Source organism: Procambarus clarkii, chromosome 50, assembly GCF_040958095.1.
Source record: "Procambarus clarkii isolate CNS0578487 chromosome 50, FALCON_Pclarkii_2.0, whole genome shotgun sequence".
NCBI classification, from domain to species: Eukaryota; Metazoa; Arthropoda; class Malacostraca; order Decapoda; family Cambaridae; genus Procambarus; species Procambarus clarkii.
In genome coordinates, this window is record NC_091199.1 from 13,806,173 (window position 1) to 13,831,535 (window position 25,363).

Below are 25,363 nucleotides of genomic sequence, written 5' to 3' on the forward strand. Positions count from 1 at the left end.
CCGGACTGTATAAAGTGAATAGTACCAAATTGTCTAATTTATCTATTACGTCAATATATGTACGATGGCGCACATAGAGAAAGTACTCTCTAAGCAGGAGGATGGGCTCCCGGGCGCAGGTTCGAATCCTCATCACGGCCCTTGAGAATTTGTTCATAGGACAGGTTGGGTCCACTTCGTGTTGAGCCACATTTAGGTGCTGGAGCGAGGAGGTAGTGGAGCTCGGCGGGGGGGGGGGGGGGATGACGGATGAGATTGGGCACGAAGACTGGAAACTGAGTGAAAATCTTATGACACGTGGGAGTCTCGTGACACCGTGGGTGTGTCTCGTGACACCGTGGGGGTGTCTCGTGACACCGTGGGAGTGTGTCGTGACACCGTGGGAGACACCATGGGAGTGTGTCGTGACACCGTGGGAGTCACATGACTGTCCCACCCCCCAGCAACAGTAGTGTGGGTGTCCACCCTGCTACCCCCCCCCCCCCAGGTCGTCACACACCTGCCACAGATGTTGGTCACCGTTGACACACGTCAACAGCTGCTTCGTGTTGCATAAAGTTCCCATCATATGGGGGCCTCCATAACACCCATGGACGTGATGGCCAAGTGCTCCTATTATGCAGCAAAACATGTTTAAGACTCGTCCTGGATGAGAATTAAGAGCTATCTTATCTTGAGGTTATCTTGAGATGATTTCGGGGCTTTAGTGTTCCCGCGGCCCGGTCCTCGACCAGGCCTCCACCCCTAGGAAGCAGCCCGTGACAGCTGACTAACTCCCAGGTACCTATTTACTGCTAGGTAACAGGGGCATTCAGGATGAAAGAAACTTTGCCCATAATCAATCATTTTAGTCGTCGTTTCCGGTCTCAGTGACCCAGAATCAGTCAAGATTGACCTTGTATGTTTCAGGAGCATTTTGCCTATAAAACAACAATATTCAAAGATATTCAAGGTATAAATATTCTGTTTTGTGAAATGTGTTCGGATGTGAGTTAAGGAAGGAAGGAATGACATCTCATTAGGTGGTGGTCTTGAGATGACTAACACCCAGGTACCTATTTTACTGCTAGGTAACAGGGGCATAGGGTGAGAGAAACTCTGCCCATTGTTTCTCACCGGTGCCCGGGATCGAACCCGGGACCACAGGATCACATGTCCAGCATGCTGTCCGCTCGGCCGGCCGGCTCCTGCAGCTGCAGCAAGAGGGAGAGTTCTGGCGACTAAGTATCTTGTTATGATAGTCGTGTTCACGTTGTTCACACTGTTGAACAAAGGGGAGAACATCGAGAACGGTGGTGAGGCACACGACGGTGAACCCACCGACACAGTGTGGTGAGGAGTACCTACGGGCTCACCATAGCCCGTGCTACTTGGAACTTTTTGTTTCAGGTAGCGAATCTTAAACACCTGCTTGATGGGGTTCTGGGAGTTGTTCTACTCCCCAAGCCCGGCCCGAGGCCAGGCTTGACTTGTGAGAGTTTGGTCCACCAGGCTGTTGCTTGGAGCGGCCCGCAGGCCCACACACCCACCACAGCCCGGTTGGTCCGGCACTCCTTGAAGAAAACAATCTAGTTTGCTCTTGAAGATGTCCAACAACAAGTGGGGTCCAGTGTAGTCTTGGCTTGAGGTCAACCATCTTCAGTGGTTCTATAATTGGTCCAAAAGTCTCAACCAAGACTTGGGCTGACCATACAATAGAGAAACGCTTACTCAATGTGTGACTAAATCTTCGCTTAATGCAGAGTTTGACAGCTTCTGCTGTCAAGTGTGTGTGTGTGTGTGTGTGTGAATCACGTTTTAACACTGTGGGCTTCTTGGCTGCATTGTTCACAATGTTCAACATTTTGAAGACATATATTAATAAACATTAATAAAGAATGAACTTAAGGGAGATATGTTCACTTAATTGTTGAAGTAACACACTCTGCAAGCTCTCACTAGTCCTGTTAGTAATATTGTATAAGAAGCTGTAGGGTGTTATCTCTTCTGTACGAGTTATAGTGCTGTCATCACCTTAAACAAGGTAGACTCGAGTGACGAGGTTTACTAAGCCGTTGAAGAAGATACATCGTGTAGACCTAACTTTAGAAGTCCAATGTTGTAGATGGTGGGTAAGAATGTGTAGGTCAGCGTCTGTGTAACATTGCTAGATTACCTTGGTGCTTACAGTCAGCAGCTTCAGCAGTGTGTGTGTGTGTGTGTCTCTCTCTCTCTCTCTCTCTCTCTCTCCTCTCTCTCTCTCTCTCTCTCTCTCTCTCTCTCTCTCTCTCTCTCTCTCTCTCTCTCTCTCTCTCTCTCTCTCTCTCTCTCTCTCTCTCTCTCTCTCTCTCTCTCTCTCTCTCTCTCTCTCTCTCTCTCTCTCTCTCTCTCTCTCTCTCTCTCTCTCTCTCTCTCTCTCTCTCTCTCTCTCTCTCTCTCTCTCTCTCTCTCTCTCTCTCTCTCTCTCTCTCTCTCTCTCTCTCTCTCTCTCTCTCTCTCTCTCTCTCTCTCTCTCTCTCTCTCTCTCTCTCTCTCTCTCTCTCTCTCTCTCTCTCTCTCTCTCTCTCTCTCTCTCTCTCTCTCTCTCTCTCTCTCTCTCTCTCTCTCTCTCTCTCTCTCTCTCTCTCTCTCTCTCTCTCTCTCTCTCTCTCTCTCTCTCTCTCTCTCTCTCTCTCTCTCTCTCTCTCTCTCTCTCTCTCTCTCTCTCTCTCTCTCTCTCTCTCTCTCTCTCTCTCTCTCTCTCTCTCTCTCTCTCTCTCTCTCTCTCTCTCTCTCTCTCTCTCTCTCTCTCTCTCTCTCTCTCTCTCTCTCTCTCTCTCTCTCTCTCTCTCTCTCTCTCTCTCTCTCTCTCTCTCTCTCTCTCTCTCTCTCTCTCTCTCTCTCTCTCTCTCTCTCTCTCTCTCTCTGTCTGTCTGTCTGTCTGTCTGTCTGTCTGTCTGTCTGTCTGTCTCTCCTTTCTTTTCCTCCTCCTCCTCTCCCCTCACTAAGTTTCCATTCTTCGCGCCCCTTCATCACCCCTCCCTATCCTCCCCCCCCACCTCCCCGCTCCTCCTCGTCCCCATAACTCATGGGTAAATCACCTTAGGCACTCGGGATAGCAACTTGTCCCTCCCTTAACGTCTCCAAGGCAAGCGCACTCTGCTTCTGTGGGGGAGGGTTGCTTTTCACAATTATGACTGGCTAGTGTGTGTGTGGGTGCGTGCGTGTGTGTGTGTGTGTGTGTGTGCGTGCGTGCGTGCGTGCGTGCGTGCTCACCTAATTGTGCTTGACTAATAGTATTTGCTGGGGTTTATTTAGTTTTGGCTCTTTGGTCCCGCCTCTCAACCGTCAATCAACAGGTGTACAGGTTCCTGAGCCTACTGGGCTCTATCATATCTACATTTGAAACTGTGTATGGAGTCAGCCTCCACCACATCACTGCCTAATGCATTCTATTTGTTAACACTGAAACAATTCTTTCTAATGTCTTTGTGGCTCATTTGGGTACTAAGTTTCTACCTGTGTCCCCATGTGCGAGTATCCCCCATATTAAATAATGTTTTTATCTACCCTGTCGATTCGCCTGAGAATTGTGTATGTGGTAATCATATCTCCCCTAATTTTTCTGTCCTCCAGCAACGTGAGACAATTCACGCAGCCTTTCCTCGTAACTTATACCTCTTAGCTCTGAAACTAGTCTAGTGGCATACCTTTGAACCTTATCCGACTTCGTTTTATGCTTGACAAGTTATGGACTCCATGCTGGAGCTGCAGACTCCTGGATTGGTCTTACATATGTGGTTACCTTACCTTGAGGTATACAAGGTTCTGAATGATTCCTTACACAAATTTTAAAAGCAGTTCTAATGTTAGTCAGCCTTGCATATGCTGCTGATGATATCCTTTTGATGTGGGCTTCCGGAGAGAATTTCGGTGTAATATCAACTCTTAGATAATTCTCTCTCTCCGTTTCATGGAGGACTTACTTTCATTTGGTACCGCGTGTCGGCATCCTGCTCCCTCCACCTAGTTTCATTATTTTACACGTACTTGAGTTGAACACTAATAGCCATTTGTTGAACCATTCCTTCAGTTTGTCTAGGTAATCTTGTAGCCTCTTGCTATCTTCCTGTCTTAATCTTACTCATAATTTGCGTGTCAGCAAACATTAAGAAGAACAAATCTATTCCCTTTGAGAGATTGTTTACATATATCAGAAACAGGATAGGTCTAAGGACTGAGCCCTGTGGGACGCAACTAGTGACTTCTCGCCACTCGGAGACCTGACTCGCTGTCTTCTGTTCCTCGCATCTCCAACGTATGCACTGTTCTCTTGTGGGGTACTGTGTCAAAGGCTTATATGCAGTCTGCCCACTCTCTTCTCTTTCTTGTCTAATTTTTGTCACCTGGTCATTGAATTCTCTTATACCTGTGAGGCAAAATTTGCCATCCCTGAACCCATGCTGGTGATGTATTACAAAGTTCTTTCCAGATGATGTTCTAGTTTTTTCCTTACAGTCTTTTCCACCCTGCATGGTATGGAAGTTAGGGACACTGGCTTGTAGTTCAGTGTCTCCTGTGTATCTCTCCCTTCTTGTATATCGGGACTACATTAGCCGTCTTCGAAATTGTTGGCAGTTCCTGTGTTACCTGTGACTTGTTATACACCCTTGAGAGTGGTAGGCACGATATCTCTGCTCCCTTTTTTAGTATCTATTGTTGAGATAACTGTCTGGGCCTACAGCCTTTGTCACATCCATTTCAAGTATGTGCTTCCTTACCTCCCCACTGATAATTTAAACTCCTCCAGTGGTGCCTGGTTAGATATTCCCTCTCTTAGTTCAGGAACTTCTTGCTCTATTGTGAAGATCTTCTGGGATCTCGTATTAAGTACAGGAACAGGTAGGAGTTCCTCACACACTTCCTTATCATTTGTAATGAACCTGTCTGCCCCTGTCCTCAGTTTCATTACCTATTCCTTCATTGTTGTTTTCCTTCTGACATGGCTGTGCAGCAATTTGGGTTGGTTTTTTGCTTTATTTGCCTAGTAAATTTCGAACTGTCTTTCTGCCTCTCTTCTCACCCTGAGGTGCTCATTCCTGGCCCTCTGGTATCTTTCTCCACTTTCTAGTGTTGTGTTATTTCTATGGTTTCTCCACGCCCTTGTACTTACAAATTTTACCAGCTTGCATCCTGATTAAACCATGGGTTCCTCATTTGCATTTCGTTTTTGTTTTCTTTTGGGCTGGGTCAAATTTGTCTGCAGCCTCCTTACACTTAGTTGATGTAGTCGATCATGTCTTGTGCAGCCTTTTCTCTGAGCTCTGTTACCCATAGTATTTCAGTAATTGTCTTATCCAAAAATAAGGAGATATCTTATCCAAGAAGATAATATCTTATTTCCTCATAGTTTCCCTTTCGGTACGCCTGCCTTTTGTATTCTGGTCCCTTCCTTGAGTAAGTTATCCCTACTTCTGCCAGATACTCGTACACTGTGATCACTCATCCCCACGGGGGATACCAACTTGATTTCACTTTCATCTGAATTGTGCAAAGTGAATGCAAGGGTCTAGCTGGTTCGTTGTTGCCTCTCGCTCTTGTGGGTTCTCTGATATGCTGGCTTAAAAAGTTTCCACGTATAATATTTTAGCTCTCCGTGTTTCTGCACTCTATAGGGGTTCTTTGTTCTCCCAGTCAATCTTTCCGTGGTTGAAGTCTCTCATGATCAGCAGACGGGATCAATTTCTATAGGCGACAGAAGCTGCCCTTCCAGTTATAGTTGTAAACTCCCACATTGTTTCTGTCATACTCCTGCCAGGGTCTTCTGTCAAGTAGTGAAGATTGTGTACTCACGTAATTATACTTGCGGGGGTTGACCTCTGGCTCTTCGGTCCCATGCATGCACACAATCATGTGTGCATGCATGCTTGTGTCTGTGGCTCACCTGGATGTGCTTGCAACCAGAGCTTCAGGTACTGATCCATGGAATGGGTGTGTGTGTATAGTTCCTCCACCTGCCATATACCGAGAAAATGGGGGTCTTCAGATGTATTGCCCCACTCTACCCATGACCCCCAATAAGTGAGGATGGAGAGGGGCTTGACCACTTGACCTTCCTTACTACCCTGTAGCCGTGACCTCAGGATGATGCAGATGCAATATGCAACACATTGGCTCAACGTGTTGCACTTTTAGTGGAAAAAGTCTCGTTGATCTTGGCTCCATCGGTTCTTGAGATATTATGGTAATGCTATTCACATGTTGAAGACCAAGAGATTGGAGGAGAGGGGGAGAAAGAGGGCTGAAAGAGAGAACTAAGTAAGGAAAGGTTTAAAGAAAGGAGAGAAGGATGGGAGGGAGAGTTAGCAACATCCCCGTACATCCAGTGAAATGATGACAACCCTCTCAGCGAGCATAAGAAATATTGCCGAAACAACCGTGGACATCTTCAAGAGGAAACTAGATTTATTCCTCCAAGGAGTGCCGGACCAACCGGGCTGTGGTGGGTATGTGGGCCTGCTCGCCGCTCCAAGCAACAGCCTGGTGGACCAAACTCTCACAAGTCGAGCCTGGCATCGGGCCGGGCTTGGGGAGTAGAACAACTCCCAGAACCCCATCAACCAGGTATCAACCAGGTGTTTAAAAATCTACTAGACTTCTTCTAGAATTTAATCCTGAAAATTGCAGTTATTAAGACAGGGACAAGACAAGTAGCACTCAGGAGCAGTGTAAGATAATAACATATCTTACCTGTAAGATATCTATAAGATAAGAGAGAGACCTGAAGACAAACCACTCCAAATCTGACTTGTAGCGTGCACATTATTAGAATAATACCTGCACTCTACAGCCTGTGTCAAGACTGGCAAATGTTGGAATAGCTTACAGAAACCTTGACGAGGAAGTTTTCAGGACATTACGTACAAACATATCTGAAGCCCAAACTCGCATAAAATCAAAAACAGACACAAAATATAACCAAAGAAGGCGCAGAGAGGTGTGCAACGCTGCAGGTCCCGGAGTTGAGAGGAAAGACCTAAAGTACAGAGAAAGAACTGGATCACATTATGCTGGAGAAAAGGAATAACAGAAAGGAAATGATGAGAACTTAAATGATGATGAATAGTACTGGTTGAGAGAGATGTTGAAGCGACATCTGCTCAACGGCTTCCCAGGGGCAAATATGTTGCATATAGGCAGGATGTCATTGCATCGAACATGGATGAAACCGGGCTCGATGCTCTATGGATAAGCGGTCTTAGGTTAAAGAGCCCTGTACAATCCGGTTTGCCTCTTATTGGGAAGTAGAGCCGAACATTGAAAGCCTAAATAAACTTTGTCGAATATTGTCTAAATTTCTCCAGATAAATTCTTTATCGTTTCTCTTGCATTATTTTATCTGTTTTGTCTTTGTCACGCTGTTATCTTTGACTCCCTGTTTCTCTTTGACTGCCTGTTTCTCTTTCTCACCCCATTTTCTTTAACATTTTCTGTTAGTTTAGTTTAGTTCATTTATTATGCACCCCATACCCATCCCGTGGGCTGTTACAGAAAACGTTTTCTGTGCTTTACATTTTCTGTTTCTCAGCCCGTTTTCTCTGCTTTACATTTTTTCTCAGTCCGTTTTCTCTGCTTGACATTTCTGTTTCTCAGCCCGTTTTTTCTGCTTGACATTTTCTGTTTCTCGACCCGTTTTCTCTGCTTTACATTTTCTGTTTCTCGACCCGTTTTCTGTGCCTCATATTTTGTGTTGGTATCCGGGTGTCTCCGCGACACAGCAAACAAGGGAAATATGAAGGCGTGTTTACGCTGTACAAATATCATAGATTTTGTTATTATGTTTGACCCGCCTGTATCTTCTCTTTACTACCCCTCGGGGTCTTTCCTGTCTTAAGTTATATCCTCAGTGTCTTCCTCTTATCTTCCTCCTCCTTATCTTCCTCGGCTTCCTCCCCCTTCCTACTCCAGTTATTTTGTTAGCCATAACGCGTATTTTTATTCGCCTGTTAGTCGTCTCTTGTTCTCTGTTGTCGATCATCCTGTTGTGTCGACTCCTCCGTTCATCTTCCTTCTTCATCTCTCGCTTTATTGCCCGTTCTTCGCCGTTTCTTCATTCGCTCTCATTTGTTCTTCCGTTGCGTGTCTTGCACGTCTTCTCCTGGGAATTCGTGTGTTTTTCTGGAGGAATTCGTGTGTTTTTCTGGAGGAATTCGTGTGTTTTTCTGGAGGAATTCGTGTGTTTTTCTGGAGGAATTCGTGTGTTTTTCTGGAGGAATTCGTGTGTTTTTCTGGAGGAATTCGTGTGTTTTTCTGGAGGAATTCGTGTGTTTTCTGGATGAATTCGTGTTTTTTTCTGGAGGAATTCGTGTGTTTTCTGGAGGAATTCGTGTTTTTTTCTGGAGGAATTCGTGTTTTTTTCTGGAGGAATTCGTGTGTTTTCTGGAGGAATTCGTGTGTTTTCTGGAGGAATTCGTGTGTTTTCTGGAGGAATTCGTGTGTTTTCTGGAGGAATTCGTGTGTTTTCTGAAGGTATTCGTGTGTTTTCTGAAGGCATTCGTGTGTGTTCTGAAGGCATTCGTGTGTGTTCTGAAGGAACCCCTGTGCTTTCTGAAGGAACCCCTGTGCTTTCTGAAGGAACCCCTGTGCTTTCTGAAGGAACCCCTGTGCTTTCTGAAGGAACCCCTGTGCTTTCTGAAGGAACCCCTGTGCTTTCTGAAGGAACCCGTGTGCTTTCTGAAGGAACCCCTGTACTTCCTGAAGGAACCCCTGTACTTTCTGAAGGAACTCGTGTACTTTCTGAAGGAACTCGTGGAAGTCCACTGCCCAAGGAACGTCTTCCGTTTTCTAGAGACACTCCGGCCCTTCATTTGGGAAGGAACTTCCGCCATTTTCTCAAGAAGTGCTAACATTGCCCCCAGACGATTTTCAGCGTCTTTAAGCCGAGTCCTTTGTTGGATATAATCTCTTGAGGAGCTCATGACTTCATTCACCTCTTCTTTCTCTTCTCTCGCTTTCTCTTCTCTCTCCCCTTTTTCTTTTATCCTCTTCTTTGCCCTCTGGTACTTCTCTCACGTTCTTTCCATCCTCCTTGACCATCTTTTTCCCCCCTCTCTTCTTGTCCTTCCTTACTCCCTCCTCTTTTACCCTTTCATCTTCGTTGTTTTGCCTTGCGCTCCCTCCCTCTTTTTTCTCCTCCCTCTCATTTTTCTCCTCCCCCTCTCTTTTTCCTCTTCTTTTTCCCCCTTCCTTCTTTTTCCCCCTTCCTTCTTTTTCCCCCTTCCTTCTTTTTCCCCCTTCCTTCTTTTTCCCCCTTCCTTCTTTTTCCCCCTTCCTTCTTTTTCCCCCTTCCTTCTTTTTCCCCCTTCCTTCTTTTTCCCCCTTCCTTCTTTTTCCCCCTTCCTTCTTTTTCCCCCTTCCTTCTTTTCCCCCTTCCTTCTTTTCCCCCCTTCCTTCTTTTCCCCCCTTCCTTCTTTTCCCCCCTTCCTTCTTTTCCCCCCTTCCTTCTTTTTCCCCTTCCTTCTTTTCCCCCTCTCTTCCCTCCTGGTGAGCGAGGTCAGGAAGGTTGCTGACGACGCCAGGGTGGCCACAGATGGCTGGGACTAAGAGAGGAGGTTGAGGGACATTCAACAGGCAGTTTTAAACGTTAAATACGACAAGAAACAGAAGGAATGGAACTCGTTACAACCACTGCCCAGGAGATGGAAAGGCGGGGCCAGGGAGCTAGTACTCGTCCTTGCCAACACAATTAGGTGAGCACACTGGCACGACTATAGCACACACGCACATTTTTGTGTTGGGAAATTCTCAGAATAATGTTCTATAAATTCTGGCGTAGCTGCTTATCAGAAATGGCGGGAGCCGGTCGGCCGAGCGGACAGCACGCTGGGCTTGTGATCCTGGGTTCGATCCCAGGCGCCGGCGAGAAACAATTGGCAGAGTTTCTTTCACCCTATGCCCCTGTTACCTAGCAGTAAAATAGGTACCTGGGTGTTAGTCAGCTGTCACGGGCTGCTTCCTGGGGGTGGAGGCCTGGTCGAGGACCGGGCCGCGGGGACACTAAAGCCCCGAAATCATCTCAAGATAACCTCAAGATAGATGTGTATGTAAGCCTTAAAATGTAGTTCAGCTGCTGGGAATTCCAACCCAAGAAGCCCAACCATTTGGGTTGGACGGTAGAGCGACGGTCTCGCTTCATGCAGGTCGGCGTTCAATCCCCGACCGTCCACAAGTGATTCGGCACTATTCCTTTCCACCCGTCCCATCCCAAATCCTTATATCCTGACCCCTTCCAAGTGCTATATAGTCGTGATGACTTGGCGCTTCTCCTCACGGGAGACATCTCCCGTCACGCAGGGTGCAGTCGCACCTCCACAGGTCTCCAGTATCAGCTCTTGATACTGGTAATGGCTCAAAAGGGCCACCACTTATGGGCTATTCATGCCCGTGCCACCTTTTGGGTGGCTTAATCTTCATCAATCATCAATCAATCGCTTCTCCTCATACTTCTCTTCCCTTCCCTTCCAACCCAAGAAATATTGGAAATTCATAGTTCCCTCGAAAAGTCAATCGTCATATTTCTTCGGAAATTCCCTCTCTGGCTGTAAGTCATGTTTATGCCCCGTAATAAACGATGGACAGGAATTGACACTTCCAAGATATTCCTTGAAGGTGTAGCTCTGGCATTGACACTCCCGAGGTATTCCTTGAGGTGTAGCTCTGGCATTGACACTCCTGAGGTATTCCTTGAGGTGTAGCTCTGTCATTGACACTCCCGAGGTATTCCTTGAAGGTGTAGCTCTGGCATTGACACTCCCGAGGTATTCCTTGAAGGTGTAGCTCTGGCATTGCCACTCCCGAGGTATTCCTTGAAGGTGTAGCTCTGGCATTGCCACTCCCGAGGTATTCCTTGAAGGTGTAGCTCTGGCCACATAAAGTCAGGCTAAGGAATTGTTCCAAGAAATGCCGAGGTGCGCGTCAATTGTCTTTTGTGTTCACCGAATAGTTTAACTTATGGAACAACAATGGCTTCCAGACATGTTCCGAGTGCCCTTCTTAACGTTTTGATTCTTGTAGTTATTCATTTTAGTTGTTCTTATATTCTCTAGAAGGCGTCTTGAATTTCCGTAATGCCCCCCCCCCCCCCCAATCTTCTAAAAAAAAATTATGGACACTCCCGTCGTTGTATTTCTTAAATAGTCCCCCATAAATGTTCATTATGGAAGTATTTTCAAGAATAATAATGTGTGTATAATTATCTATGTTACTCAGTTGATTATTTCCCGTTCTCTGTTATTCCCGTTCTTCAATATTCCCGTTCTTGTCTACTTCCCCCCCCCCCCACACAGTGCGTATGTATCCCTGCGTATATAGCGTACATCAAGATGGGTTGAAGGGTCTCTCACAATAGTAAGATTGATGAAGATAAAGCCACCCAAGAGGTGGCACGGGCATGAATAGCCCGTAAATGATAAAATACTCAAATACATTTATCAGTAATTCTTGACTATCGTCTGACGATAGTCAAGTGCAGATTTTGGATTCCCACTAGTGTGAATTTTTTTTTGCGGTGAGGGCGGAATTTTGGTTTACATTTTGTGTTCAGGATTGTAACATTTGAATGGACACATTTCAGTCACCATTGTAAGAAGGAAACAATGCTAAAATGTCGCCCCAGTAGTCGACGACAAGCTCTGAGGCAGAGTCCACAGGGGCCAGATTCACGAAGCAGTTACGCAAGCACTTACGAAACTGTACATCTTTTCTCAATCTTTGGCGGCTTTGTTTACAATTATTAAACAGTTAATGAGCTCCGAAGCACCAGGAGGCTGTTTATAACAATAACAACAGTTGATTGGCAAGTTTTACTGCTTGTAAACTGTTTAATAAATGTAACCAAAGCCGTCAAAGATTGAGGAAAGATGTACACGTTCGTAAGTGCTTGCGTAACTGCTTCGTGAATCTGGCCCCTGGGCGTAACTGTTCAGAGTTTGTGTTTTTTAATGACAAAATATTAGACAGTGAGGGAGGGGAAGAAAAGGGAGGGAGGGGGAGAAAAAGGAGGGGGAAAAAAGTAGGGGGGCAGAAAGAGGAGTAACGATAATAGACACAAATTATAAATACGAAGAATGTCAAGATTTAAAACTAAAAATATAAGAATATGGTAATGAATAATAGCTTACCAGAGATACGATTTAAGATCAACACAAGAACAGAGAACAATAAGGGCAAGAACAAGATAATTATAAGGGTGACCAAGAACAGAAAAATCCTCGGGGTAATCACAACACACTGCTAAATAAGAATAATAGAATGATGATAGGAAGAGAAAGAGATGGAAGGAGAATAAAAAAAAATTAAGATCAATAATACCAGGGAACTTGGGATTAGAATATGGAAAAGAATCAACCAAAAAAATTGCAGTAAAAGAAAATGTAAAAAATAATAAATACCAAATATCTACTTGAATTTTAAGAAATAGCCATAATACCTGGAGGATACGTGGAGGATTACGGGCTCGCCATAGCCCGTGCTACATGGACACTTCGTTCTGAGTAGTTGAATCTGAAACAACAACAAACAAAATCTAGAGGATACCTGGAGAGGATTGTGGGGAAATTCGTCTCCTGAGGCTTGACTTGTGAGAGCTTGGTCCACCAGGCTGTTGCTGGGAGCGGCCCGCAGGCCCACATACCCACCACAGCCTGGTTGGTCCGGCTCTTCTTGCAGGAATGTGTCAGTTTTGTTTCCTTTAAGAAGTACTCCTTTGTTCGGGCAATAATTCTATTGCTTCCTGAGAGGATGTTGAACAGCTGTGGACCTCTGATGTTCAGTGTTCTCTGATTGTGCCTATGGCACCTCTACTCTTCACTGGTTCTATTCTGCATATCTTTCCGTACCTTTCGCTCCAGTATGTTGTTATTCTACTGTGCAAATTTAGGACCTGGCCTTCCAGTATCTTCGATGTATATATTATTTGATACCTTTCTCGTCTCCTTTCCAGAGAGTACATTTGGAGAGCTTTGAGACGGTCCCAATAGTTGAAGTGCTTTATCGCGTCTATGTATGCCGTATATGTTCTCTGTATTCCCTCTATTTCAGCATTCTCTCCTGCTCTGAAGGGGGAAGTGAGTACTGAGCAGTACTCAAGTGATTTGAACAGTATTAACATTACTCTTATAATATATGTTATCATATATCAAATAAAAGTTAAAACAAGAGCCATACGCATTAAACTAATGGCAGTAGAAATTTATATTTCACATGCACTCGTGGTCTTTTAAAAAGGACTTTTAAAGGGCCAGTATTTAACACAAGAATGTGCAGGTTAAATATTTGGCGATGGCTGGCCTTGCCAGCGGCAAAAATTTCACGCACGCCAAATATCGTTTGTTTTAATGGCATATTTAACCTTTTTGATTGAACATGTTCAACGGGATAATGAAGTTGGTTAATTGTTTGTTTTGTAAATAATAAGTATTACGTATTAATAAGTATTGAAATGTTTGTGTGTTCTGTCTGTATGTGTCTGTCTCATGTGTCTCAGCGTCTGGCTGTCTCAACGTCTGTATATGTCTGTCTCATTTCTGTCTCAGGGTGTGGCTGTGGCTTCCTTTGACTTATATAAACAGTCTGTCAGTTGTACCGTCGCTCTCTTGTCTATTTTGGCAGTTGGAGCTCTTCTGTTTACCGTCTGGGTGATGGAGACAGGTGGGGGAGAAGGGAGAGATGGAGGAAGAGGAGGAGGGGTAAAGGGAGAAGAGTGGAGAAAAGAAGAGATGGGAGGGAGAGTAATTGTTTCTGCCTGAGTGGCCTCACTATGGTGCTGACACTGTTCCTGATCATGTTCCCAGCCTTGTCATGTCCCCTTGTCATGTTCCCTCTGTCTCGTCCCCCTGTCATGTTCCCCCGTCACGTCTGTCTGTCATGTTCCCCTGTCATGTCCGTCTGTCACGTCCGTCTGTCATGTCCCCCCGTCACGTCCGTCTGTCATGTCCCCCCGTCACGTCCGTCTGTCATGTCCCCCCGTCACGTCCGTCTGTCATGTCCCCCCGTCACGTCCGTCTGTCATGTCCCCCCGTCACGTCCGTCTGTCATGTCCCCCCGTCACGTCCGTCTATCATGTCCCCCCGTCACGTTCCGCTGTCTCATCCCCCTATCACGTCCCCCCTGTCACGTCCCTCAGTCACGACCCCCCGTCACGTCCGTCTGTCATGTCCCCCCGTCACGTCCGTCTGTCATGTCCCCCCGTCACGTCCGTCTGTCATGTCCCCCCGTCACGTCCGTCTGTCATGTCCCCCCGTCACGTCCGTCTGTCATGTCCCCCCGTCACGTCCGTCTGTCATGTCCCCCCGTCACGTCCGTCTGTCATGTCCCCCGTCACGTTCCGCTGTCTCATCCCCCTATCACGTCCCCCCTGTCACGTCCCTCAGTCACGACCCCCCGTCACGTCCGTCTGTCATGTTCCACTGACGTCCCCCTGTCATATGCCCCTGTCATATCCCCCTGTCACGTCCCCCCGTCACACCCCTCCCTTCCCCATCTCGGCAACGTCCGGTCGTATGTTTAATGTTTCTGTCCTCCCGGAATCTCACCTCCTTGAGAGGAATTACAAAATTTAAATTGCTTTAAAATTAGTTCCAGAGGGGATATGATCACAATATACAAGATACGAAGGGGAATAGACAAGGTGAACAAGACACTATAGGATAGCTTTTTGAAATTGAAAGCAAGACTAGAGAATACAAGTGGAAGGGCTGGAGAGAGGAAGAACTGTAAGGAAATGCCCGTAAAAAAGGTGGAATGCAGTGAAAGAGGTAGTTCTGGAAGCCTCGAGCGGCGGCCCCCTAAGAAAGAGAGGCGTGGGCAGACTGCATATTTTTGGATTGCCCGAAAGCCTTTGACACAGTACCACACAAGAGTGGTGCATAAACTGGAGATGCAGGCAGGAGTGAAAGGGAAGGTACTACACTGGATAAGGGAGTACCTAAGCAACAGAAGACAGCTAGTCACTGTGAGGGTGGTGAGGTCTCGGAGTGGCGAGACGTCACCAGTGGAGTCCCTCAGGGATCGGTTCTTGGACCTATACTGTTCCTGATATATGTAAATGATCTCCCAGAGGGTATAGATTTGTTCCTCTCAATGTTTGTGGACGATGCAAAAATTATGAGGAGGATTAAAACGGAGGAACATAGTATGAGGCTACAAGATGACCTAAACATACTGAATGAATGGTCCAACAAATAGTTACTAAAGTTCAACCCAAGTATATGTAAGGTAATGAAACTAGGGGGAGGAAATAGGAGACCAGACACTGGATACAGAATGGGAGATTTTTCACGAGAGAAACAGAGAAAATCTAGTAATTGATATCACACCAACACTGTCTCCTGAAGCCCACATAAAAAAATGACATCGGCGGTGTATGCAAGGCTGGTTAACATCAGAACTGCCTTTAGAAACCTGTGTAGGGAATCTTTCAGAACCTGGTATACCACGTATGTAAGACCAATCCTGGAGTATGCGGCCCCAGCATGGAGCCCGTACCTTGTCAAGCACAAAACGAAGCTGGAAAAAGTTCAGAGATATGCCACTACACTAGTCCGAGAACCAAGAGGCTTGAGTTATGAGGAAAGGCTGAGGGAACTGCACCTCACGTCGCTGGAAGACAGAAGAACTCGGGAAAACATGATCACCACATACAAGATTGTCAGGGGAATTGACAGGGTAGACAAGGATGGATTATTTAACACTGGTGGTACACGCACAAGGGGACATAGGTGGAAGCAGAGTGCCCAAATGAGCCACAGAGATATTAGAAAGAATTTTTTCAGTGTCAGAGTAGTTAGTAAATGGAATGCATTAGGCAGTGATGTGGTGGAGGCTGACACCATACACAGTTTCAAGTGTAGATATGATAGAGCCCAATAGGCTCAGGAATCTAACCCAAGCAGTTGATTGACAGTTGAGAGGCGGGACCCAAGAGCCAGAGCTAAACCCCCGCAAGCACAACTAGGCGAGTACACACGTGTCGGCAAGTCTGACAGTCCGCCTGCTATCATAACTATATTCCCAGTTTCAAAACTAATTTCCTCACTTTAACCCCCCCCCCCTAAATAACACACTATCGCCCCTTCTCCCCCCCCCCCCACGCACCACTACCACCACCTCCTCCTTCTCCTACCCTCCATACTCCCTCCCGTTATTATGAAACAAAGTGTTAATTTCTATATAAATATTGGGCATTTTTATCTTTGCCTCTGTCCCATGTGTTGTTCCAGGGATGGGAATAAACCCGCACTGAAATGGAATAGGCGAGGTAAGGAATGGAAAGGAGTCCCTGAGAGACTGGAAACTGAGTCCCAGTTCGCCCGCGGCCCACAACCCCATCCTTGAGAGACCTGGACACAACCACAGCCCACAACCCCGTCATTGTGAGACCTGGACACAACCACAGCCCACAACCCCATCCTTGTGAGACCTGGACACAACCACAGCCCACAACCCCATCCTTGAGAGACCTGGACACAACCACAGCCCACAACCCCATCCTTGTGAGACCTGGACACAACCACAGCCCACAACCCCATCCTTGAGAGACCTGGACACAACCACAGCCCACAACCCCGTCATTGTGAGACCTGGACACAACCACAGCCCACAACCCCATCCTTGTGAGACCTGGACACAACCACAGCCCACAACCCCATCCTTGAGAGACCTGGACACAACCACAGCCCACAACCCCATCCTTGAGAGACCTGGACACAACCACAGCCCACAACCCCATCCTTGTGAGACCTGGACACAACCACAGCCCACAACCCCATCCTTGTGAGACCTGGACACAACCACAGCCCACAACCCCATCCTTGTGAGACCTGGACACAACCACAGCCCATAACCCCATCCTTGTGAGACCTGGACACAACCACAGCCCACAACCCCGTCATTGTGAGACCTGGACACAACCACAGCCCACAACCCCATCCTTGTGAGACCTGGACACAACCACAGCCCACAACCCCGTCATTGTGAGACCTGGACACAACCACAGCCCACAACCCCGTCATTGTGAGACCTGGACACAACCACAGCCCACAACCCCATCCTTGAGAGGCCTGAACACAACCACAGCCCACAATCCCGTCCTTGAGAGGCCTGGACAATCAATCAATCAAGCCATCCACATACACTCAACCATCCCAGGCTTCCTGGCTTCCTCCACTACCATTTAAGACACTCGGGGTTTAAGACAATGCATCACTGAACTCTTACCTCTCAACAAGTTCACCCAGGAGGTGGGTGAGGGCTGGTCACCCGCCCGGGTGTAGGGGCCGTGTTCTCTGTCCTCTACCTTCTCCAAGGGCTGCCCTCTGACCGCTTACCCCTCACACCAGCTGCTGTGTGCTGCCCCTCTCCCACTGGCTTATGGGAGAGAGAGAGAGAGAGAGAGAGAGAGAGAGAGAGAGAGAGAGAGAGAGAGAGAGAGAGAGAGAGAGAGAGAGAGAGAGAGAGAGAGAGAGAGAGAGGGGGAGGGAGGGAAGGAGGGAAGGAGGGGGAGGGATAACATCTTAATTAACGAGACGGAGGCAGCGGGATGGAGAGTTCAAATGAATCATTCACAAGGTAAAAGTTGAATAACGGCAAACGCTAATTTTTTTGAGGACTATTAACTACTTTGGAGAGGGTTTGTCCCCCTTTTTTTCCTTAATCTCCCCCTTTCTCTTTCCCCCTCTCTTCCCCTCTCTGTAACCCCTTCTCTTCCCCCTCTCTGTAACCCCTTCTCCCCCTTTCTCTACCCCTTCTCTTCCCCTCTCTGTAACCCCTTCCCCCCCTTTCTCTACCCCTTCTCTCCTCATCTATAAACACCGTAAATACACACGAGGTAGAATAAGGAGTTATCAGGAGAAAAAGCTAAGCCAGTATGAGTGTATAGCACTTGGAAGAAACACGAGGAGTGGCTCGAACGCCGACCCTGCAAGCAGCAGATTCATCGCTTCACCGTCCTGGATGCACCAGGGGGGCCAGGTGGTCGTTAGCACCAGATGATGGTTGGGGCCGAGTGACGGAGTGTGTGGTAACTGGTAACGCAAGAGCCGTTTTTCCCAGTAACGGGTATTCTGCATCAGTTTTAGAACGGAAGCAACCGTTACCTAACATCAGGCTGTGACTCGAACATGAGGCATCGCCCATGACATCGGCCAGTGACCCGGGCAACAGACAGGAAGCTGCTCACCAGAGGCCAGATTCACGAAGTAGATACGCAAGCACTTACGAACGTGTACATCTTTCCTCAATCTTTGACGGCTTTGTTTACATTTATTAAACATTTTACAAGCATGAAAACTTGCCAATCAACTGTTGTTATTGTTATAAACAGCCTCCTGGTGCTTCGGAGCTCATTAACTGTTTAATAATTATATACAAAGCCGCCAAAGATTGAGAAAAAATGTACAGGTTCGTAAGTTCTTGCGTAACTGCTTCGTGAATCTGGCCCCAGACCTGCCCAACCTTCCCAGCACGAAGTGATCTCAAGAGACGTCTTTCCCGCCTCGAGCTAAAACCTTAGAATTTCTAGCTGATTGACGTTGAGAGAGCGTCGCCGTTCCCCAGCTTAAAGCACAAACCTCAAAATGCTTCTTGGTGTTTTCTTTCAAGAAAGCAAGCTGCTTAGTCTCTGCGAAGACTAACACTATTGCCAAGTTTGGACCTTTGATGCTGGGACCTGAATTTTCGCAATTCAGGAAATTTCGCAATTCAGGAAATTTCGCAATTTCGCAAGGGGGGGGGGAGAGGGGTCACTTGACCTCTCTAAGGTCAAGTGTACTATGTCGAGGTCAAATAAAATCAAGAGATTTAACTGAGGTTGACCTGGTTCAACCGACGTCAAGCAATCAAATCAACTGATTCCAATCTGAGTTCAAGTGAACTTGAAATGAACATATGTGTCGAGTGAGGCTATCTGGGGGTCAACTAATATAACGAGGGGCCTGACAGCTGAGTGGACAGCGCTCCGGATTCGTAGTCCTAAGGTTCCGGGTTCGATTATCGGTGGATGCGAAAACAAAAGGGCAGGGTTTTTAATAGCCTAAGAAATTTTTCGGGTGAAAAATTTTCGTACCAAATTGGAAAGTCTTGGGCATGGGGGGTGGGTCGGTCTTGGAGCGAGACGTGAACGCAGCGGTGGGTGATGTAAAAAGGGATTTCGATGTGGATTCAAAATATAACTTGTTTAAAAATATTCTAAGTAAAGCACAGGAACGTAATATACCATTCAAATTAAATGGATCGAATACTAATGACTCGAAATGGATAACAAAAGATCTGAAGAACCTTATAGGTAGAAAGAGAGCTTGGTACTAAAGGATGAATGGGGGAAGTTTAGTCAGTTTAGAACAGGAATTCATACAACTGGTTAAAAATGCTAAAAAAAGGAGATAAGGAGGGCAAAAAGAAACTATGAAGTTCGCATAGCAGAGCAAGCAAAGACATCCTAAAGTTTTTTCAGTTATATCGAACAAAAATTAGGGAAAGGATAGGTCCATTAAAAACTGAGACAGGTCAAATAACTGATAACGGCGAAGAGATGAGTGGTATTTTTTAAATATTTTATCTATTTACTAAAGAGGAACTTGACATAATGCCATCAGCCGAACAAGTCAATGTGGGTGGGGACGAGGACAGGTTGAGTAGTTTAGCAGTTACCAGGGAGGATGTTATTAAACAAATAGTGAAACTCAAGCCAAACAAACCCCCAGGGCCAGACGAAGTGTTTGCCAGGGTGCTTAAGGAATGTAAAGAGGAGCTTTGCGAGCCATTGTCTACCATATTTAATAAATCATTAGAGTCTAGGCAGAGTGCCAGAGTCGTGGAAGGTTGTTAATGTGGTTCCAATTTTCAAGAAGATAGATCACTTGTGTCAAACTATCGGCCAATTAGCTTAACGTCTATTGTGGGAAAGTTACTTGAATCGATAACTGTAAATACCATTCGTCTTCATCCTGAAAAACATAAATTAATAAATGATTCACAATATGGGTTTACAAATGGCCGTTCATGTTTAACAAATTTGCTATCATTTTATTCCAGCATAATTCAGGCAGTTGATAGTGGTAAGGTTTGTGATGTTGTGTACCTTGACTTTAGCAAAGCTTTTGATACAGTGCCGCATGAAAGCCTGATTAAAAAGATAGAGGCTCATGGTATTGGGGGTGCTATATAAAGTTGAACTAGGGCACTAAAGGAAAGAGAGCATAAATGGGGTTAATTCAGACTGGGAAAATGTTGTAAGGGGAGTGCCTCAAGGCTCTCTCCTGGGCCCCTGTTAGTCATAATATATATAAATGATTTAGATTCAGGTTTGAGCAGCAATATTTGCAAATTTGCTGATGATACAAAAATCGGGATGGAAATAAGCACGGAAAGGGACTTGCTATCACTTCAAGACGATCTAAACAGAGTTTTGAAATTTTCAAAAGATTGGCAGATGCAGTTTAATACTGACAGATGTAAGGTTTTGAGGCTAGGTAATGATGATAGAGTTACAAGATACGAGCTAGATGATGTTGAGAGTGCGAAGTCGGATTGCAGAAGGACTCTGGGAGTTATGATTCAATTTAAAACCAAAAAATCAACGCATAAATGTTTGTATTAAGGCAAATAGAACACTGGGATTTATTAATCGAAGTGTTCCTAATAAGATACCCGGTGTTGTTCTTCAGCTGTATGTTGCTCTGGTTAGGCCCCATTTAGATTATGCAGTTCAGTTTTGGTCACCGTACTATAGAATGGACATAAATTCACTAGAATGCATCCAGCGTAGGATGACAAAGTTAATCCCTCAATTAATCTGTGATAGACTGTGAGGCAATCTGTGATAGACTCTGTGGTATGCAAATGTTTACATTTCTTCTTAGTTGCAAGTTTTGCAGCTTCGTCTGCAATGTCATTTCCTATTATTCCTACATGACTTGGCACCCAGTTGACAAGTTCCCGACGGCCTGACGTTTGAGGGTGTATTAATGATATGACATTTGTGATCAGATGGATCACAAATGTCGGGCTGCTTCCTGGGGGTGTATAACAAAAAGGAACCCTGGTCGAGGACCGGGCCGCGGGGACGCTAAGCCTCCGAAATCATCTCAAGATAACATCAAGAAAACGCAAGCAGCAGCAGGAGAATACACAAAGAAGGTGGATGTAAGACACTTAAACACGGGAATAACCAGAAGAGCCAGGAGAGAATAGAAGAGAAGCATGTGAATGAAACAGGGAGAGAAGAGCCATATGCCAGGCGAGGGAAGGAAGGAATAAAGATGGAATAAAATAGATGGGGACAGGAATTAAGGTGTGAAAGAGAGTGGGAAGAGAAGAGGGGCGGAAGGAAAAAGGGTGTGTGTAAACGGGTGAGGAGGGAGGGGGGGGGGGGGGGAACAGACGAGGGTAAAAGAGTAATTAAAAGGTAATCAAGGTGTCGAGTGCCAGAAACGAGGATCTTTCCCCCCCCTCCACACAGTCGTTCTTCATCTATTCCTTATCTCTTTTCCCCCACTTTAACTGTGCTCTCATCGTCTCTTTCCCATGTAACCCTTTCCGCTTCACCTTCCTTCCTTCTCATTCTCTTCATATTTATATTCCCTTCGTCAATAACAGCACTCCCTGCTGCTGCTGCTGCTGCTGCTGCTGTTGTTGTTTACAAACTCACCAATTCCCCTTCCCATTCTCTCTCCCTTTACACACTTTCTTTTTCTGTTCTCTGTATCTTCTCTCCCCCCCCCCCCCCTCCCTGCTATTCCGCTACCGTTTTTTCCCTTTCCATTCCTCTCCCCCCCCCCCCAATCACTTTGAGTGGACGGTAGAGCAACGGTCTTGCTTCATGCAGGTCCGCGTTTAATCCCCGACCGTCCAAGTGGTTTCCCTCGTCCCACTCTTAACTTTCAGGGTGTTGTAGGCTGCGGTTGTGTCCAGCCCTCACGAGGACGGGGTTGTGGACTGTCGTTATATGTGTGAACTAACGAGAACGTCAATTTGCTAATGTATCTAGAAAAGATGTTTTGGGGATGTAACTTTGAGAAATAGGAGAGAGTCTATCATGAGATGAGTTCCGATGCTTGCCATATAGTGTTGCCCGGTGTTGAACAGCCTTGTTACTAGGTGTATCATCCTTGTGTTGTTAGTCCTTGCCTGGTAAATGGTATAGTGTTGTTGGCCCCCCTAGCACTACCAAGTGTTGTGATAACTACCATTAGGAATAGTGCAGTGGACTCACCTTTATCTCTGCTGCTCTGTGTAAAGATTCTTTGTTAAACTTGCTTCTCTCTCTCTCTCTCTCTCCCTCCCTCTCTCTCTCTCTCTCTCTCTCTCTCTCTCTCTCTCTCTCTCTCTCTCTCTCTCTCTCTCTCTCTCTCTCTCTCTCTCTCTCTCTCTCTCTCTTTCTCTCTTTCTCTCTTTCTTTCTCTCTCTCTCTCTCTCTCTCTCTCTCTCTCTCTCTCTCTCTCTCTCTCTCTCTCTCTCTCTCTCTCTCTCTCTCTCTCTCTCTCTCTCTCTCTCTCTCTCCCCCTCCCCCTCCCTCCCTCCCTCCCTCCCCCCCCTTCCTTCACTTTAGCACTTGTAATATTTCTGTCAACCAATCATCCTTTTCTCATTGTATTGTTATTCCTTACTATACACTATTTTTATCAGGCTGTCCCTCCTCCCTGTGTTCTTCAGCACGGTCACGGAGACTGTCTTCGGCTCCAGGTACCTGTTCTTAACCTGTATTGTGCCTGTTTCTCTCGTGTCACGCCCGTCCTGCCCTTGTCACGCTCTTCTCGGTGTTATGTCACGCTATTCCCAGCATGCTTGGCTGTCCAGGACTCTAAACCTTTGCATGCACCATTCCACCTTCGCATGTTATATATTTATATATAATATTAATATGCTTTTCAAATTCCGCATGTGTTATGGGTAGTGCAGTTTCCCGTGGTCACTGCGTGGTTCTGGAAGGGTCTCCAGCACCAGTAGATAGCCTAGCGGGGCAGTGGGGAAAATGTGGGCCTCACTATTCGTGGGCCAGTTAGCCCTCGCATCTCATAGCCTGGTTTATAACCCAAACAGAACAACAGGAGATTGTTGTGTCACTTCTGCACATGATCACAGTTTGGTGTGATGGATTGGTTGTCAGGTGACTATAGGTACTTTTTTGTCAGCAGGTGACTACGCATCCGCTTTGCAAGAGATTTTTTGTTTGTAGTTAGATTAGCTACATTATTGATCCCCCTCCCCCCACTCTCTCCCTGCTCCCCCCGCCACTCTCTCCCTGCTCCCCCCCCACTCTCTCCCTCACCCCCTTCCCACTCTCTCCCACACCCCCCCCACTCTCTCCCACACCCCCTTCCCACACTCTCCCTCACCCCCTTCCCACACTCTCCCTCACCCCCTTCCCACTCTCTCCCTCCCCCCTCCTCTTCCGCCACTGCTGCTCTGAAGAACAACCTTTCTCAGAAATTGAATTTGGAGCAGAATGAGACTGGACTTGGCGGGTATTATTAATGTGGGGAATAACAGGCGCGACCTCTGTCCTCCACAGACGCCCCCTCCTCCCCTTCTCTTCTTGCCTCCGCCTTCCTCTTACCTTCATCTTCCTCCATCCCTTCTTAACACCCAAACCTCAACGTTAACGTCCTCCTTTCCTCAACCCCCACAGCGACCAGCCTCACCCTGCCCGCGCTTACGTCTCTCCGCCTCTTTCCCGCTCCTTCTGACCGACCTTTATACCTTACATCTGTCTACTTTCCCGCCAAGTCCTTCGTCGCCTCCCGCCAGCGTCGCAGGCCGGAGCCTCCCGCTGACGCCATCTTCCAACTCTTCAAAAGACTTCAAGACCCTGGCAGGCGATAGTTTACCACTCACAGAACGAGTTTACCAGTGGTGCCCCGGGGGATGGTGTACCCCCCTTACACCCTCTGTCAGAAGCCAGATTCACGAAGCAGTTACGCAAGCACTTAAGAACGTGTACATCTTTCCTCAATCTTTGACGGCTTTGGTTACATTTATTAAACAGTTTACAAGCATGAAAACTTCCCATTCAACTGTTGTTATTGTTATAAACAGCCTCCTGGTGCTTCAGAGCTCATTAACTGTTTAATAATTGTAAACAAAGCCGCCAAAGATTGAGAAAAGATGTACAGGTTCGTAAGTGTTTGCGTAAGTACTTTCGTGAATCTGGCCCCAGGTTATTGGTGTCTTGCAGCAATTTCTTTTGTCGTACGCCATCTTGCTTAGCATTTATTTAAGCCTAATGATTTGTTTATCAAATTAATAAAGAATTTTGATGATTGTTATGCTTACAATAAGGTGGAAAATGAGTTTGAATCTAGAATACCTTGGGTGCTGGAGATGCCGTCTGGTGGGGAGGTCTTAGTAAAGCCTGATGTTTAGTAAAGTATTGACACTGTACTGCCACCTCTCCCCCCCCCCACCCCATTAACATTGGTTAATGACTAAATGCCTAGTCATTAACGAGCATTAATATCAGGCCAAAGGTATATTTTCCTGCTATAAGCTCAGGGTTTCCGCTACAGTGGTTGGTCATGTGGTGACCAAAGTTACTGTAAGTGTTGATGTTTTGTTCAGTGAGATTTGTTGTTTGTGCTATCTTGGAATGTTTACACCAACTTGGATCTTTATTTTATGCCATCTTGGATGTTTATGCCAACTTAATGTCTTTCCAACTTACTGAGAAAATGTTTGTTTGTCTTGATGTATATATGATTTTATTAATAAAATGACACGCGAGCCGCTATAGAATCTGTCATCTTCTATAGAGTTGCATTAATCCCTTAACTGCGCATTTTTTGTTTAAAGCATATTGTTAGGATGCGCAAGTTTAATATTAGTTAACAGATCAAATGGGAAAGATGCATATGGCCATTGGAGAACAAGAGGAAATTGTAGATTGTGATTGGAGCACAAGAGGAAATTGTAAATACCAGTTGACAGGAGGAAATGTCTCAGATATTGTGGTGGCCAGAATAACCCTCCAGAGGGTGATTGACCTTAAGCCCAATACCGTACCAAATATTATACGATGAGTTCCAGCTCATGCGCTACGGAAAAATTTAAATATAAAAAACGGAAACCACGTACAAAACTCAGGCAAATCATAACATAGAAGGAAAAGGCAATGTAAAGGATCTGGGTGTACTCATGTCGGAAGACCTTACCTTTAAAGAACACAATAAAGGAGCCGTCACAACTGCAAGAAAAATGACAGGTTAGATAACAAGAATTTTTCACACTAGAGATGCTATACCGATGATGATACTTTTCAAGACGCCAGTGCTCTCTAGAGTGGAGTACTGCTGCACAATGACAGCCCCTTTCCAAGCTGGAGAAATTGCTGACCTGGAGAGCGTGCAGAGATCCT

General features: G+C 46.1%; 1 protein-coding gene across 1 annotated transcript in view; it reads left to right on the top strand.

Moving 5' to 3' along the window:
- The window catches only part of LOC123748468 (multiple PDZ domain protein), a 1,300,933-nt gene that overhangs the window by 1,233,246 nt on the left and 42,324 nt on the right, over nucleotides 1–25,363 (top strand). Inside the window, 1 exon segment of the mRNA XM_069303573.1 lies at nucleotides 22,639–22,695. Coding sequence (XP_069159674.1) covers nucleotides 22,639–22,695 — 57 coding nt within the window.